General features: G+C 39.4%; 1 protein-coding gene across 1 annotated transcript in view; it reads right to left on the minus strand.

The window, feature by feature from the left end:
- Positions 1-295: 295 nt before the first annotated feature.
- The window catches only part of LRP1B (LDL receptor related protein 1B), a 796,682-nt gene continuing 783,106 nt past the window's right edge, over positions 296-13,871 (minus strand). Inside the window, exons 88-92 of the mRNA XM_066621533.1 lie at positions 12,850-12,926; positions 9,802-9,892; positions 6,212-6,350; positions 4,980-5,078; positions 296-436 (exon numbers count right to left, since the gene is read on the minus strand). Of these exons, the coding sequence (XP_066477630.1) occupies positions 296-436; positions 4,980-5,078; positions 6,212-6,350; positions 9,802-9,892; positions 12,850-12,926 (547 nt within the window). The remainder of the gene's footprint in view (positions 437-4,979; positions 5,079-6,211; positions 6,351-9,801; positions 9,893-12,849; positions 12,927-13,871) is intronic.

A 13,871-nucleotide genomic window follows, 5' to 3' on the forward strand; every position in this document is an offset into this window, starting at 1 on the left:
TAGATTGCTCATATTCACACTACAAAGGATTTTTTTAATTTTTAACAAATTCAATGTGTTACATCAGCAGCATTGTTGTAAATTGTACTGTAGTGCAGATTTTTTTTTTCATAAAAATACCATACAAATGGTCAGTCAAGTCATCAGCAAAAGAAAAACCCAGAAAACCACCAACTAAACAGAAAAAAAATCTAGAGGAAATGCTGATGCCAAAACAATTATAATACTGTTGGTACATAGAAAAGTAATCCTTATATTTTATACATTTATACAGTATACAAAAGGTTACAATGGATTATGCCGCAGTCTCCCTTATGCCGATATCTATTTTCTTTGGAAGAAGTTCTTTCCTTTCATCAATGCTGGCTAAGGAGTTTCGACAATTTTGTCCATCCATGTACAATTTTGCATACACTGGATTGGAGTAGTTTGTTGGCTGAAAAGAGACAAATATACCACATCTCATTTACATTAATTCAAGCACAAAAACTTGGATATAACTAATTTTATGAAGCACACATGCATGCATAAGACTCTAAGTAAAAACCAGGACACACATAAATCACCTTGAACCAAGTAAATCATAAGGAGAACTTAAATATTTAATGATACATGCTTTTGAAACAATCAATGATCTGCAACATGAAATGAACTGATGTTTACTAGAAATATGGAGGAAGGGACAACCTGCATACTCTCAGTTTATGTTCCAGGTCACTTTATAATACCTCCTTTTGTGGAAATTATGAAATATGATATGCAGCATGAATTGTTTATACAGCTGTAATCAAGAGATTCCACATACAGCTAATTGCTTATCTGATTTTGGTATCAGGCAACATTGTAAAGTACTGTGGGGCCCAGAGATACATATAATAAAACTATATAATAAAACTAAACTTTATTTTCTAGTTTTGCTTTTAATACTACAATCCTTTCTGTAAGTTTAAAATAAAACAAGCACTTGTATCCATTAACATTAGCTGCATAGTAATGCCAAATAACTTTAAATGGATTAAACGTATGTCTTAATCCTCTTGGCTCCCTTAGTTTTGAAACAGACTTCAGGGTGGGAATCTAAACTAAATAGCATACATAATACTACTTATATCCAAAATTTTTAATTCTTTCGTGAAAATCTGTATCCACTTTGCATATTATCATGTTGCATATTTGCAAATCTACAATACAATGTCCCTTTCTCATGGAATAAGAAGTGTTCACACGTCTTTGGATCCAAACAAAGATCTTGATCTAATGCTTTGTTCCAATTCACTGGGTTTAAGATGAGAGAGAGCTAAGAGGAGTAAACAGAACTTTCACATTTGTGCAATATGACTGTCCAGATACACTTATTTCTCTGGTAACATTTACTATTGTGGGTGAAATATGGCACTGTAACATTAATGCAGCTTTCATTTAATTTTACTTACAAAATTGCCTGAAAAATTTAATGAGATTTCAGATAAAACATATTAATATTCAAATATGATGTATATAATTGACTGCTTTACAGTCTAATCCGTCCTAAATCCCTGTGTAGTGACACAGCAACGCTGGCGTGGCTTGTATTGTATCCTTCAGGATATTTTTGGCTGCTGGAGGTCTCCTCAGGGTAAGGGACATTTGTCCCCTTGCCTTGGGTTGAGCCCCAGCAGCTGCAATGGGTTATCACTGGTGCAAGTTCGCGTTGATCCTTGCAGGTGGATCAGGCCCAGGAAGGGGGCTTGGATAAGGTGATGCTGGCACTGTTGATCCCACCTGCCCACCCCATCACCACCCTATTCCACCCTCCCCCACCTGTTCACCTCCATCCCCGCCCTCCCCTTGCTCCTGCACTGGACTTACCTGCTCTGACAGGCCTCCCAAAGACCACTGGCACCAGCGGGAAGGCTCTAGCCTTCCCAATGACTACCTAGGCCTTGCACTGTCACAAAGCACTTTACACTGCTTTTGCTACAGCAAGCCAGCAGAATGAGCTTCCGCCAGCGAGGCCCTCAATAGGATTGGACAGTTACTAGTGCTACAGAAAAGTTTAGGTTGTACAACCTAACATTCTGTTACAAATACTGTACACTGTTAGTACTTTATTCAAGTTGTGATCTTATACATACTTGCAAACAACAGCTTCTCTCCTGAGATAAATTATTATTTTAGAATATATACCTCTTTTCAACAAAAAGTGGTTCACAATAGCAGTTTTATGGGAGGTGTAGTTTGGTGCATGGGACAAGGGAAAAGGATTAAACTCCTTCCCAAGCACTGTGGTCCCAACCATGTCTCTCCCTGCAACCACTATGTACAATGGAACTGATTTCTGAATAAACATGAACAGGAGCACACAATAAATTATAACAGAGCACAATTCATGAGTCTGTCCAAGCATTCTTTCTCTCTCTATCCCACCTTTCCTCTGCTGAAGCAGATGCCCAAGGTGGCTTATAATTTATAGAAAAAAATTAAATAAATATAATTTATAAAAAGCAATGAATAAACTAATAAATAAAATAATAAACAAACAAACAAATAAATAAATTTGGAGGCGGGCAAAACTATTAACATTCAAGAAACTGCATTAAGGCACAGGAGACAGACAACCCAAATGCCAAACAAAACAAAAAGGTTTTGAGCCCTTGCCGAAATACCATGAGGAAGGGGGTAGATCTTAATTCTCTGGGAAGGAAGTTCCATAATTCCATAGATCATACTCTATTCTAACATTTAGTGTATCTGGCTCCCACATTTTCTTATCACAAACACTATCATACAATGCATGCAAAATGAAAGACTTCGGGTGCAATCCTAACCTGCCCTGGAACTGGCAAGCCAGGAGGCTTGTGCTGTACCCAGCACAGGATTGTGGCCAGAAGCGGCTCAGCCAGAGGTAACAACAACAACAACAACAACAACAACAATACATATTGTAACAATACAATAATAAATAATAATAGCCCTGGGTAAGGGCTGCTGGCCACAATGGATAATTATAACACCCTTGATATTTAGGAGTTTGATACTTTTCAATATATGATTTGGAGACAGTGAAGACCTCAGAGCAAGTGTGGAACATTCCTGTCCCGCTGCACTACTTCTGCCCCATTATTTTGCATATGATTTTGTTACAAGTCTTTTTTAGATGTTTGATTGTTGATGTTTGATTTTTGCTTGTGCATGTGTCTGAACCATAGAACATGGGTTGTGCTGAGGGAGAAGGGAGAGGTTACACCTAGATTGGCAGGCTGCTGGTACTAGGGTGGGGCAAGACATACTGGGGCAGAACAACAGAGGACAAAAGGGTTTAAAAATTAACCCCAGCTTTCAGTTTATTGAACGATTGGTGACCACAATGAGGTTACATGCACATGTTAAGAACTCCTGTCTCAAAAGAGCGAGCTATCCTAAAGCTGGCCCCTCTGGTGTACGCCTGTGTAAGTATGATTGGTAGGTACAAAATTAGCAAACAACATAGGGATGCATTGGTAGACTAATGTAATCGATTTTATGCTCTTCTGTGATCAAATAAAACTTTCATAAGGTTAGCAGGGTTGCCTGCACACTTTCATTCTCAAACAGTAGCTAAGATTCAGTCAGTAAGATCCTTGGATTGTACTAGAGCCTGACTTCCTCTGGCAAATTTTCTGTGAAAATTTGTGTGCATTGTGTTCACAATTTGATCCTACTGCACTAAACACTTTTGGCATGATTCAATGCACAATTATGGTCAGGCAAGTGTTTCTAACACTTAGAGCTCAGTTCTGTCTGGGCCTTGCATTGCCAGAACTAGAGTTCTGGCATGCAAGGCCCTTTGTGATGGGAATCCAATTGTTGGCACTGTGGTGAATCTGAAGCATGAGTTAGGGATATGTTTTGATCTGGTATAATGATACAACCCTTTTAGATGGAAGTTATTAGTTCTATTAACCAGGTATTAAAACAATCATTGTTTGTGGATATGCATATTCTCTTAAATATCAATTTTATGGAAGATATCTGAAGAACAACAAAAATGAACTGTTTGTGCGCTTACTGTATGTAAATAAGACTCATACTGAAAAGCTAGGGTGTAAACTGAACACTTAGTTTTGGTCATTAGGATCTAGATGCTGTGTATATTTAATATTATGGAAAAACTGGCATAAAATTATTGTTTAACTTTTCAGCAAAAGCTATGACTTAACATAAATATTTTATTATTTGTATAGAGGGTATTATGATCAGGTGATCAGTTATCTTCATTTGAATGAAAAGCTGATCATAATGTATTTATCCAATGTTCAGACAAACATTTAGCATAAATTAGTGCATATTTTTTCACTTATGTAGCTTCAAATGAATCAATTTACTTGCCAGCTAATTCCAGGATGATAGAAGGTCTTCAATCAATTATGCATAATTCCTAATTGCCTGTCTTACCCTTCTATTTAGCAGCTACAAGGTACTAGGACAGGTCTGTGCCAAACTAACTGAAGGAACATCTTATTTCCAGCAAATATATCTGTGCCACACTTACATCTAAATATGTCTGAATAACTCCTTACAACAATTATTTACTAATCATGCAAAGTTGCTCTGTTCATGGGTTTGAGTTGCTTAAATGGATCATTGCCCTTGGCCAGTGCAACTAAACTGGAGCACTTATTATTGCTGCTTTCCCAGTTCAGGGCAAAGAACTCCCGGGACTGGCAAAAGGAAACAAATCAGCAAATTCTGATGTTGGAGGAGGCACACAATTATTTACTCTGCTATTGTTGCACAACAACACGACAGACAGAAGTATTACTTTGTAGGACTTCTGATATATAGCGGGTTTTGCTTATCCTTTTTTCACTTAATGTGCTGGTTTGATACCAGCTGCTCTTAAGTACAACATTTATTAAATGTTGTTTACATGCTTGCCCTGAATTTAAACACAAACTTTTCTAATCTTCAGTAAGGGACTATGACAGAATGAGGATGGAAAATGAATTATGATTTCTCACCCCTGTTGTTAGAGGTCCTTTCAAATCAGAGTTTAAGTAGATTGGTGGTGCTGTGTGGGGAAGCTTGAAGACTGTGGGCCCTCCCCCTATATACCTGGCCTGCATTTAAATAGAGCATTTTTTGCATTTTAGTTTCACGTTTAAAATAGTACATTTTCTTTTTACAATTTGAAACACTGTTAAACAAGCAACATCACATATTTGGCTTTCACATTGGCTTTTTGTAACGTAAACAGTTTCTAAAAAGATCAAAAACTTGTGTCAGTTTAGAGGGCTCTTACACACAGAATAACAAAAGTATAGTAATAATTTCAGTTCAAAATTACCATCCAGGTTAACCTGCAGTTTCACAAATGGCCTATAAACCTTAAAAAAAAAAATCTTGTAATTGCATTTTTGTCATTTAGTACTTTTTGCTACTGACTAGGAAACAATGAGACAGTTCTAGGTGTATCCAGAATTCTGTAACAGGAAATGAGATTGTCTCTTCATGGGCTTGTATAGATCATACTTTAGGATCATATAAGTGACTTCCCCTTTAGTGTTTTAGAGGTTCTAGGAAAGTTTGGAAAAATCATTTTGCCAGTGATACATCTGCAGATGACCCAAAAAGTGTATGTTTGCACACATAAAAGAAGACAAAATCAAATTTTTCCATCTCAAAAAGGCCATCACAGAGCTGGAGAAGGCACAGAAAAGAAAATCTATAATGATTTAAGAAGTTGGGACATCATCCATATAAGGATGTAGCAAGGAAATGCTGGAGCATACATGCCTTTTTAATCTAGAAAAGAAAACAAATATATGGGGTATTACAAAAGAGATGTAGAAAATCATGAATGGCATTGAGTGAGAGAATTCTTCCACGCTAAACACCAGATAGAATACAGGTTTACCAACAAAGTTATTTGAGAATATAGTCTTTAATTAATGTATAATTAAAATAATGAGTTCAGTACCACAAATGAACTGTCTAATCATTTAGATGATTTCATTTAAAAGAATATGTTTTAGGGACCCTCAATAGGTGTATAATTGAAGTACATTAATTGCATTTTTATAAATTATAGAATAAAGCTGGTTCACACATGTGTGTTCATCACTTGATAACTGTAGCAACTGGTGGTTTGCATATATTAATAAGCCATTATAGACCAAGCACCATAAAAATGATGAGAATATTTCACTATTTAACAATTATTTGAAAGACAAAACATAATGACAAATATTACCTTTTCAGGATTTAATGTAAAATCTGAAAGACCCCTTTCACTGTGATTATGGCCCACCTCATACATATTATATGATGGATTACCAATTTCTACATTGAGTCCTCCATTTATTATTGGTTGTCTTCGGATTGTTTTTGTTCTACAACAATACAAGAAGGAAAAATAGTGCAAAAATCATTCTCTGGATGGATAGTACATATGGAAAGATTGACTTATGAATACAAAGTTCAGTTTACGATCATGAGCCTAGACATTATTGATATTAAAAAAAATGCCATTCCCAGCTAAATATTCTTTATGTACAGAGATGGGGAAAACCTAGCACGGTTTGACTCAAGTCAAATTGCTGTGTTACTGTCCCCGCGACATGACTCAAAAACGAGTCATAACGGGGACACTTTCCAAGTCTCCAAGTCACCCTTTAGTGACTCGATAGGAACTTGAGTTGAGTTGCTCCACCCTCTTTAAAAAGCCAGTTGTGAAAAAAACGAGGCTGCTGCTGCTGGTGTGTGTGTGTGTGTGTGTGTGTGTGTGTCAGGGTTCATTTACTCCCCCTCCCAAGTAACAACAGAGCTTGGTTTACAGCAGCCAGCCATGCAGCAGAAAGTGTGATTGCTACAAACCTCTCCCACTTTCTCCTCCTCCTTGGGCTTCTGCAGTCACTCGTAAGACAAGAATGCCCTTAGCTCCTCCTCCTGCTCTCCATCAGCTAAAGACAGTATGAGAATGCCCATCCTTTGTCCAATGATAATCAGTTTCTTCCTTCCTATTAGAGACGGCAAACAGCCTGCTCCTGCCTCCCCCCTCCCACTCGACTCGGAAAGGAAGCATTAATCCTTCCCTGCCTTGTGGCTGGAAATCCCTGCTGCTTGCCTGATTGGAATGCTGGCCCCACAAGGTTTTTCACACCACGAAAACAGTAAGCAAACACCACCAGACACAGACCGACTTGAGTCAGTATGTGTGGGGATGAGTGCCGAGTCGGGGCCTCCCTGACTTGAGTCTTTGTCAGAGTTTTCCACATGCAGGACTCGAGTCACTGAATCAGCAAAATCATGCATTTTCATGATTCGAGCCAGAGTCACTGACTCGAGTTCCCAACCCTGTTTATGAAGACATGAAATTCCTGTTTAGTGACAATTAGGATATATTTATTTATAAATTTATATACCACCATCAGATTACTCATTTGGTGTTTCCAAAAAGAAAAGCTCATTCTTTGTATTTCTCTCTGTATTCTAGACATTTCCAGTCCCACATATTCCAGCATGCTTCAAAAACAGCCATTTAACTATCTCTTCAACTGAATTACTTCTCTGTCTCCATATCTTATCAAAGCCTTTCTCTCTTCAGTCTTTCTCCATGTATATTGACCTCACCAGCCATCAGCTCAATTCACAGCTCAATCCTATCCATTACCCCCTTCCCCGCCAATGCAGCTGTACCAAAATGATGACTGCTGCATCCTAAGGTGGGGGCAGTCTAGAAGGTCTCCTCTGGGTAAGTGAACATTTGTACCCTTATCTGGGGGTAAGCCTCTGCAGTGCTAACTGGTGCAGGTCCATGTAGACCCATGCCGCAGGATTGGGTTTTGAAAGAGGGATAGGATATCAGTGGCGCTGGCACCACTGATCCTGTCCTGGTTTACCCCTTCCCACCCCTGTTCCATGCTCTTGCCACCCCCTCCTGCCTCTCCCTGCATTGTCAAGTGGTAGGAAAAGCACTGAAGTTGGTGGGAAGGCGCAAGCCTTCCTACTGGTGCTGCTGGCAGTGCACCAAATGGTGCACTGTAGGAATGCTTTTTGTGACTGGCGCCAACTGCATGTCTCATGGTCCAATCCTATTCTTTGATTATTACGGAAGACATTGCCTTTCACAGTCATAAATGATGTGGTGATGCTGCAAACAGCATGCCACTGCTGGGAGCTTTCGAGATGCTGATGCTCTATGTGCATCAGCTTTCGACAGTGGCTCTATGCATCTGCTGCCATGGAGCCCAATCTGTGCTGACCCAGGTAAGTCAGCAGTGGGGTTGGTCATGGGCTGGTCACAGGGAGAGTTGGGGTTGGGGGGAAAGGCCATGGGCAGGAAGTGGGATGGATCTCACCAGCAAAGGTGCAGAACAGATCCTATCCCCCATTTTTTCAACCCACCGCAGCCTTTCCTCTTCTCAGACATACACCAACAAAATAGCTGATGTGGGCCTAAGAAAATAACTAGGTCAGTGGTGTTCCTCGCTACATGGCACCCAGGGGCACACCTCCAGGGTGCCACCCCCTACCTGCTGGAGGTGCCACCCCCCAGGCCCTCAAAATACTTCCAGGGGAGACAGGAGACATGGGGGCAGCAAATGCTGCCCCTAGCCATTGGCCATCCAGGACATGTGATCCCCTGGACCCCCTGCTGGGTACACCACTCTGCAGGAGGCCAGAAGGCTTATTGAAGGTTATGTTTTTTACTTACCTCTCATTAGCCTTCTGGTTGCTGCCTCCTCACCATAGCATGTAACATGTGCTCTGTTGGCACTGCTGCATGCTATACCATGGTGAGGAACAGGATTGGGTTCTTACTAAAGACATTGGTACAACTAACAGGCAATTTGGGATCATTATTACAATCTGGCCTTGTGGGTGTAATGGAAATGCACAAGATCCCCGAAGGATATCGGGTGTGGTGTCAACAGTGGCCCCTTGCTCTGGCAGGTAAGCATGGCATTAACAGCAGTGACCCCTTTAAGGGTTAAGTTCTGGGTTTTCAGCAGGGGTGTGTTGCACAGCTGCAGCCACTAGAGGCAATGAGGTCCCTAGGGATATAAGGGGCACCAGATGCAGGGAGAGTTTTGTGGGTAGTAGAAGGATGAAAGTTTGAGGAAGGAAGGAGACTGGATTGCTGGAATGAGGAGCTAATGGACTACTTGGAGATATTGGTGTGTGGCAGCCATGCGCAAGACCTGCTGAGTACCAAGTTGCTGCTGTAGTGGCAGGAGGAGCTGCTTGCAGGAGAGGGGAGGATGGAGGACCTCTGTAGGTTGAACAGGCAAGCTACTCTGGTGGTGGGGTCCAGCAGTGCTATAGGGCAGAACTAGGGTCATTGCTGGGGAAAGAAGGGAGCTAATTAACTTAAAGTGGGCATAATTGTCTGAGTGAAGTTTAGACCTGGAATCTGGCAAAACAGTGCGATGAATAGGGCAATATAAGGAGCGTAGAGCAGTAGCACAAGCTTTAAGTTTGTATGTTGAGTAGATTCAGCAAAGTTGTCACTAATTCAGAGATTCAGCAGTTTGAAAAGCATGATGCTACCCTGATCCTCTCTACATCTGTTTAACACAGCTGGGAATAGACTGAGAACGAAATTCAGTTTGCTGTGGGAAGTCTCTTTGGTGGGGAAACCTATGCCCAATACTAAGCACAGTAACTAGGCATGTCCTCGGGATGATTAGTTTCATATTACATATTAAATGAAAAGTAATCATAGTTGTCTCTGTCTGTCTCCCTTTCACTGTTTCATATAGGTGTGTGCTTATAGCAACTTCACTATTCATTCTGAATTTTTTCTTAGACACATTCTTAAATCATCCAATAAATCCTTACCTTCGCTTTCTTTTACAAAGGAGCAAACCTATTACCAAAGTAGTAATCAAGGTCACCAGAAGAACTAGGGGAACGATGATTGCAATGCTGCCTGCAACAAGTAACAGAGTATTGATTACTGCCGAGTTAACAAGTGGCAATGCGCTTTGAAAAGTATTTCAGCAAACATATATTGGCACGCGACTTTCGTTTTAACAGGTATCAAATTTTGACAAATTGGGGAGAATACTGACTGAACTAGTCATTTCACTAATAGAATATCATTAGTCTTTGTATTTCAATGTGCTGATCAAAAGAACATTGAGTTGAGTTACATTCTTCAGAAACAATATGTATGATGACCTCATTGTAGGATGTAGGATGTAATATTGTTTACCCTGCTTTTCTGTCAAATGCGCCCTTTAAAATGCTTTAGAAATATTTTTAAAAAGAGTGTCAGTAACATTTCAGTAAGTACAAATTGCAACAGACAACATGAAAACATTAAATATGTTTATTTAAATAAATATCTCTAATTAAAAGGTCTCATGAAAACTGGACACTCCTTTCTCTTCTGTTCCAGCAGTTTTCCTGCATTCTCATTATCCTCTCTCCTCAGTATCCATTCAGTCAGCAATATTGGCCTCCAACAGTAGGGGTAGTTTGTTGCTTAGTTTAAAGAGTTGCTTCTCTCACTAATTTGTTTAGACTTCTCCTTTTTTCCCATCTTCCTGTGTAACAATGGCCCCCAATTCTCTCTGATCAAGTAATGCACTTAACTAACCCCAGTTTTGCTGTGTGGGGGGATGGCTTTAATTTCTTAGCTCTGCTAACAATTTCATTCAGTAGCAGTGGGTGACCTCACCTAAATTTGCATTTGATTAACTCAGAACTGACCTGAGTTCTTCTGAAAAAAGAGACCTTTGATCATTTTTCCAAGCCAATTTGAAGATGCCCTTCCCCGTCCATGTCAGCACCTTGCTGTTCCCCAAAGCCCTCTTCACCTGCCCAAAACCTTTCTCCTCTTTCCCCACTGTTGAACAACAGGGGCAATGGGAGCAGCAACAATGAAGAAGGGGGCAGACATGGAATGAAGCCAGGAATTAATCTAAAGGTTAGTTTTTGATCCAAACTGGAAGGGGTTTGGGGAACTTTTGGTTTACATTTTTTATTCTGAAATCATGCTTCTCCCTCTCAAATACTAAGTAGTCATCAGAATGACTAAATGGTTCAAAACTCAAATGCTCCTAATTTTCTTCTCATGGCACACTATGCTAAAATTGTCAAGGCACACCATCGGTTTTTTTGACAATTGACAAGGCACATCGCGCTGCCAGCCGGGAGCTCACATCCCAATGGCCCTACTAATATATGATTCTCCCCAAACTCCCTTGGCACATCTGCACAATGTGCCACAGCACAGTGGTTGAAAATCATTGAGTTGGAGCACAGATAGAATTCTAAATGCTTATGTTGAGCTGAATGAGGAAGCACAAACTGCCCCTATGTTCATGGCTTCCCTCTCTGATCTAACAACCAGAACAGAGTGCATACAGCCTCTTTTAAAAAGTGAATATCTTGCTATTTACAGGGAGAGATGGAGGGCTAAATTCAGCTGTTCAATGTTTTTATGAATGACCTGGATGAGAATGGTAAAGGGGGGGGGGTGCTTATCAAACATGAAGATGTCATAAAGCAGGGAGCAGGGGATAGATAACAGCCTGGAAGACCAAATCAGGATTCAAAATGGTCTTGACAGACTTGATCACTGGGCACATACCAACAAGATGAAGTTCAATGGAGACAACTATAGAGTCTTACACACAGGTACAAAAAAATCAAGGGTACAAGTACAAGGTGTGAAAGATCTGGCTTGGCAGTAGCATGTGTAAAAAGCTCTTACAGCACAATCCTATGCATGGCTATTCAAAAGTATGTCCCATTAAATTCAGTGGAACTTATTCCCAGTTTTGGACACCATGTTTTAAGAAGGATATTGTTGGAGTGGTTCAGAGGAGGGCAATAAAAATAGTGAGAGGTCTGGAAACCAAGACCTACAAGAAACGGTTTAAAGAATTTGGTATGCTTAGTTGGCAGCAGAGAAGACTGAAGGGGATATGATAGCCATTTCAAGTATCTGAAGGGTTGTCATGCAGAAGATGGAGAAGACTTCTGCTCTGAGGCTCCTGAGGGCAGGACTAGAACCAACAGGAAGTAGATATAGTTTAGACATGAGGAAGAGTTACCTAATCATAAAAGCTGTCTGGCACTGGAGCAGTTTGCTTTGTTCAGTACTGGGTTCTTCCTCTTTGAAGGTTTTCAAGCAGAGCCTGGACAGAAACCTATCAAGCATGCCATAACAGTTGCCTGCACTGAACAGGGGATTAGATGACCTCTAAGGTATCTTCCAACTCTAACAAATTATGTTTCTATGATTCAATCTCTCCACTTCCTCAACAAACAAGTGATTGGTAGGATTTTAGCTCTTCAAGGACTCCTTATGTATTGTATTGTATGGGAGGCACATGTCTAATCTTTATTTTATTTCTTATATTCACAAGTACAATTAGTGTATGTCTTTGCTTTTAATACTTTCTATGACTAGCATCCTTAGCTCTCTGCCCTTTTTTCCTCTTATGTCCCCACTCATTACTTTTCTTCTCCAGTTTTACTATCCTTTAGCCGCCCAAAAGTGTTCTGCTGCCTTCATCCTTTGCTGACACTTATATGAACTCCCTCTCATTACAACTATATGGTACCATCTCTGTTTGTCTGTCCCTCCCTCCTCTATTTCTTCAAATGTAGCTTCAGTGAGCTACTTTCCCATTTATCCTTTGGCTTACCTTTGAAAACTTCACCCTCAATTGAATTAAAGCTGAAGTATGCCATTGTTCATTATTCATCACCAGTTATTTCTATCTATCCATATCCCCTTTCTTTTGTTGCCTTCCTAACTGTACCAATAAGGGCAGAGTCACTACATAAAGTTCAAAGGCAATTTACTTGAATATTAGCAAAATATGCTTTGTACTTTAAATTTCAACTTCTGGTTATTCAAAAGAAACTTACGTGTACTGATATTGTCAGACTTGCTACTCTTGGGTGCTGGCCGTTCACACTGTGTACCAGACCAGTTGGTGGAGCATCTAAAATAACCCAATTAACATAATACCATTAATTTACATTCACTAACAAAACAAATACCTATAAAATAGACCAGACATAACCCACATTAACAACAAGTAAGCCACATTCCAGAGTGAACAAAGCTTGTCTCTATTAGTGCAATGATACTAACATTCTGAGTATTTTATATATTATAAAATATATATTTGCAACAAAAATATAAAGATTTGTAATATGTGTGACGACTGACAGTCAACTTTCACAACCCAGAAAGTTTCCATTTTCATTATATAATTTTTTTTAAATGTTACCATTATCTTCAGCAGCTTTTCTAAAACATCCTTAGTGAAATGTATTGACTTTAGAAGCAGCACCAAAATTGGAATCCTAGAAGTATAGACTGGCTACACTACCAATTATTTCTGTTCCTGTGCATTAATTGTGGATTTATGAGCAGACCTCAAGTAGAAATGAATAGTTTTATTAAATAGTCCTATTTGGAATGTAAAAATCTGAAAATGAGCTCTTATGCCATTTAGCTTAACTAAATCAGGATCTGCAACTTTCACTCTATTAATTGGTTAGAGTAACTGATTAAAACTTTTAATTGACATAAACAGAGACTCCCATGAATTGGGTAGCACATTTAAAAAATGTTAATTATTTTTAATGCAAATCCTTATAGAAACTACACACATCAAGAATCTTTGTAGAAACATTCCCCATCTCTCTCACCCAGGAGGCAATGCTTTTTCTAAGATGATTCCTTCTGAGACACAATCATCCCAAGCCAGAAACACCTGGTGCCTTTTTCTTCAAAATGGTTTTATTCATGTGTGTTTAGATAGATAAATTGCTTAAAATTCTTACAACTAAGATTTTTTTTTGCAAAAATACAAAAATAAGCATACTAGAATTTGTGCATAGGCAAATCACAATTTCTTCCTGTTCTGAACTCCAATCTA

The sequence above is a fragment of the Tiliqua scincoides genome, chromosome 1 (assembly GCF_035046505.1).
Source record: "Tiliqua scincoides isolate rTilSci1 chromosome 1, rTilSci1.hap2, whole genome shotgun sequence".
Taxonomy (NCBI): domain Eukaryota; kingdom Metazoa; phylum Chordata; class Lepidosauria; order Squamata; family Scincidae; genus Tiliqua; species Tiliqua scincoides.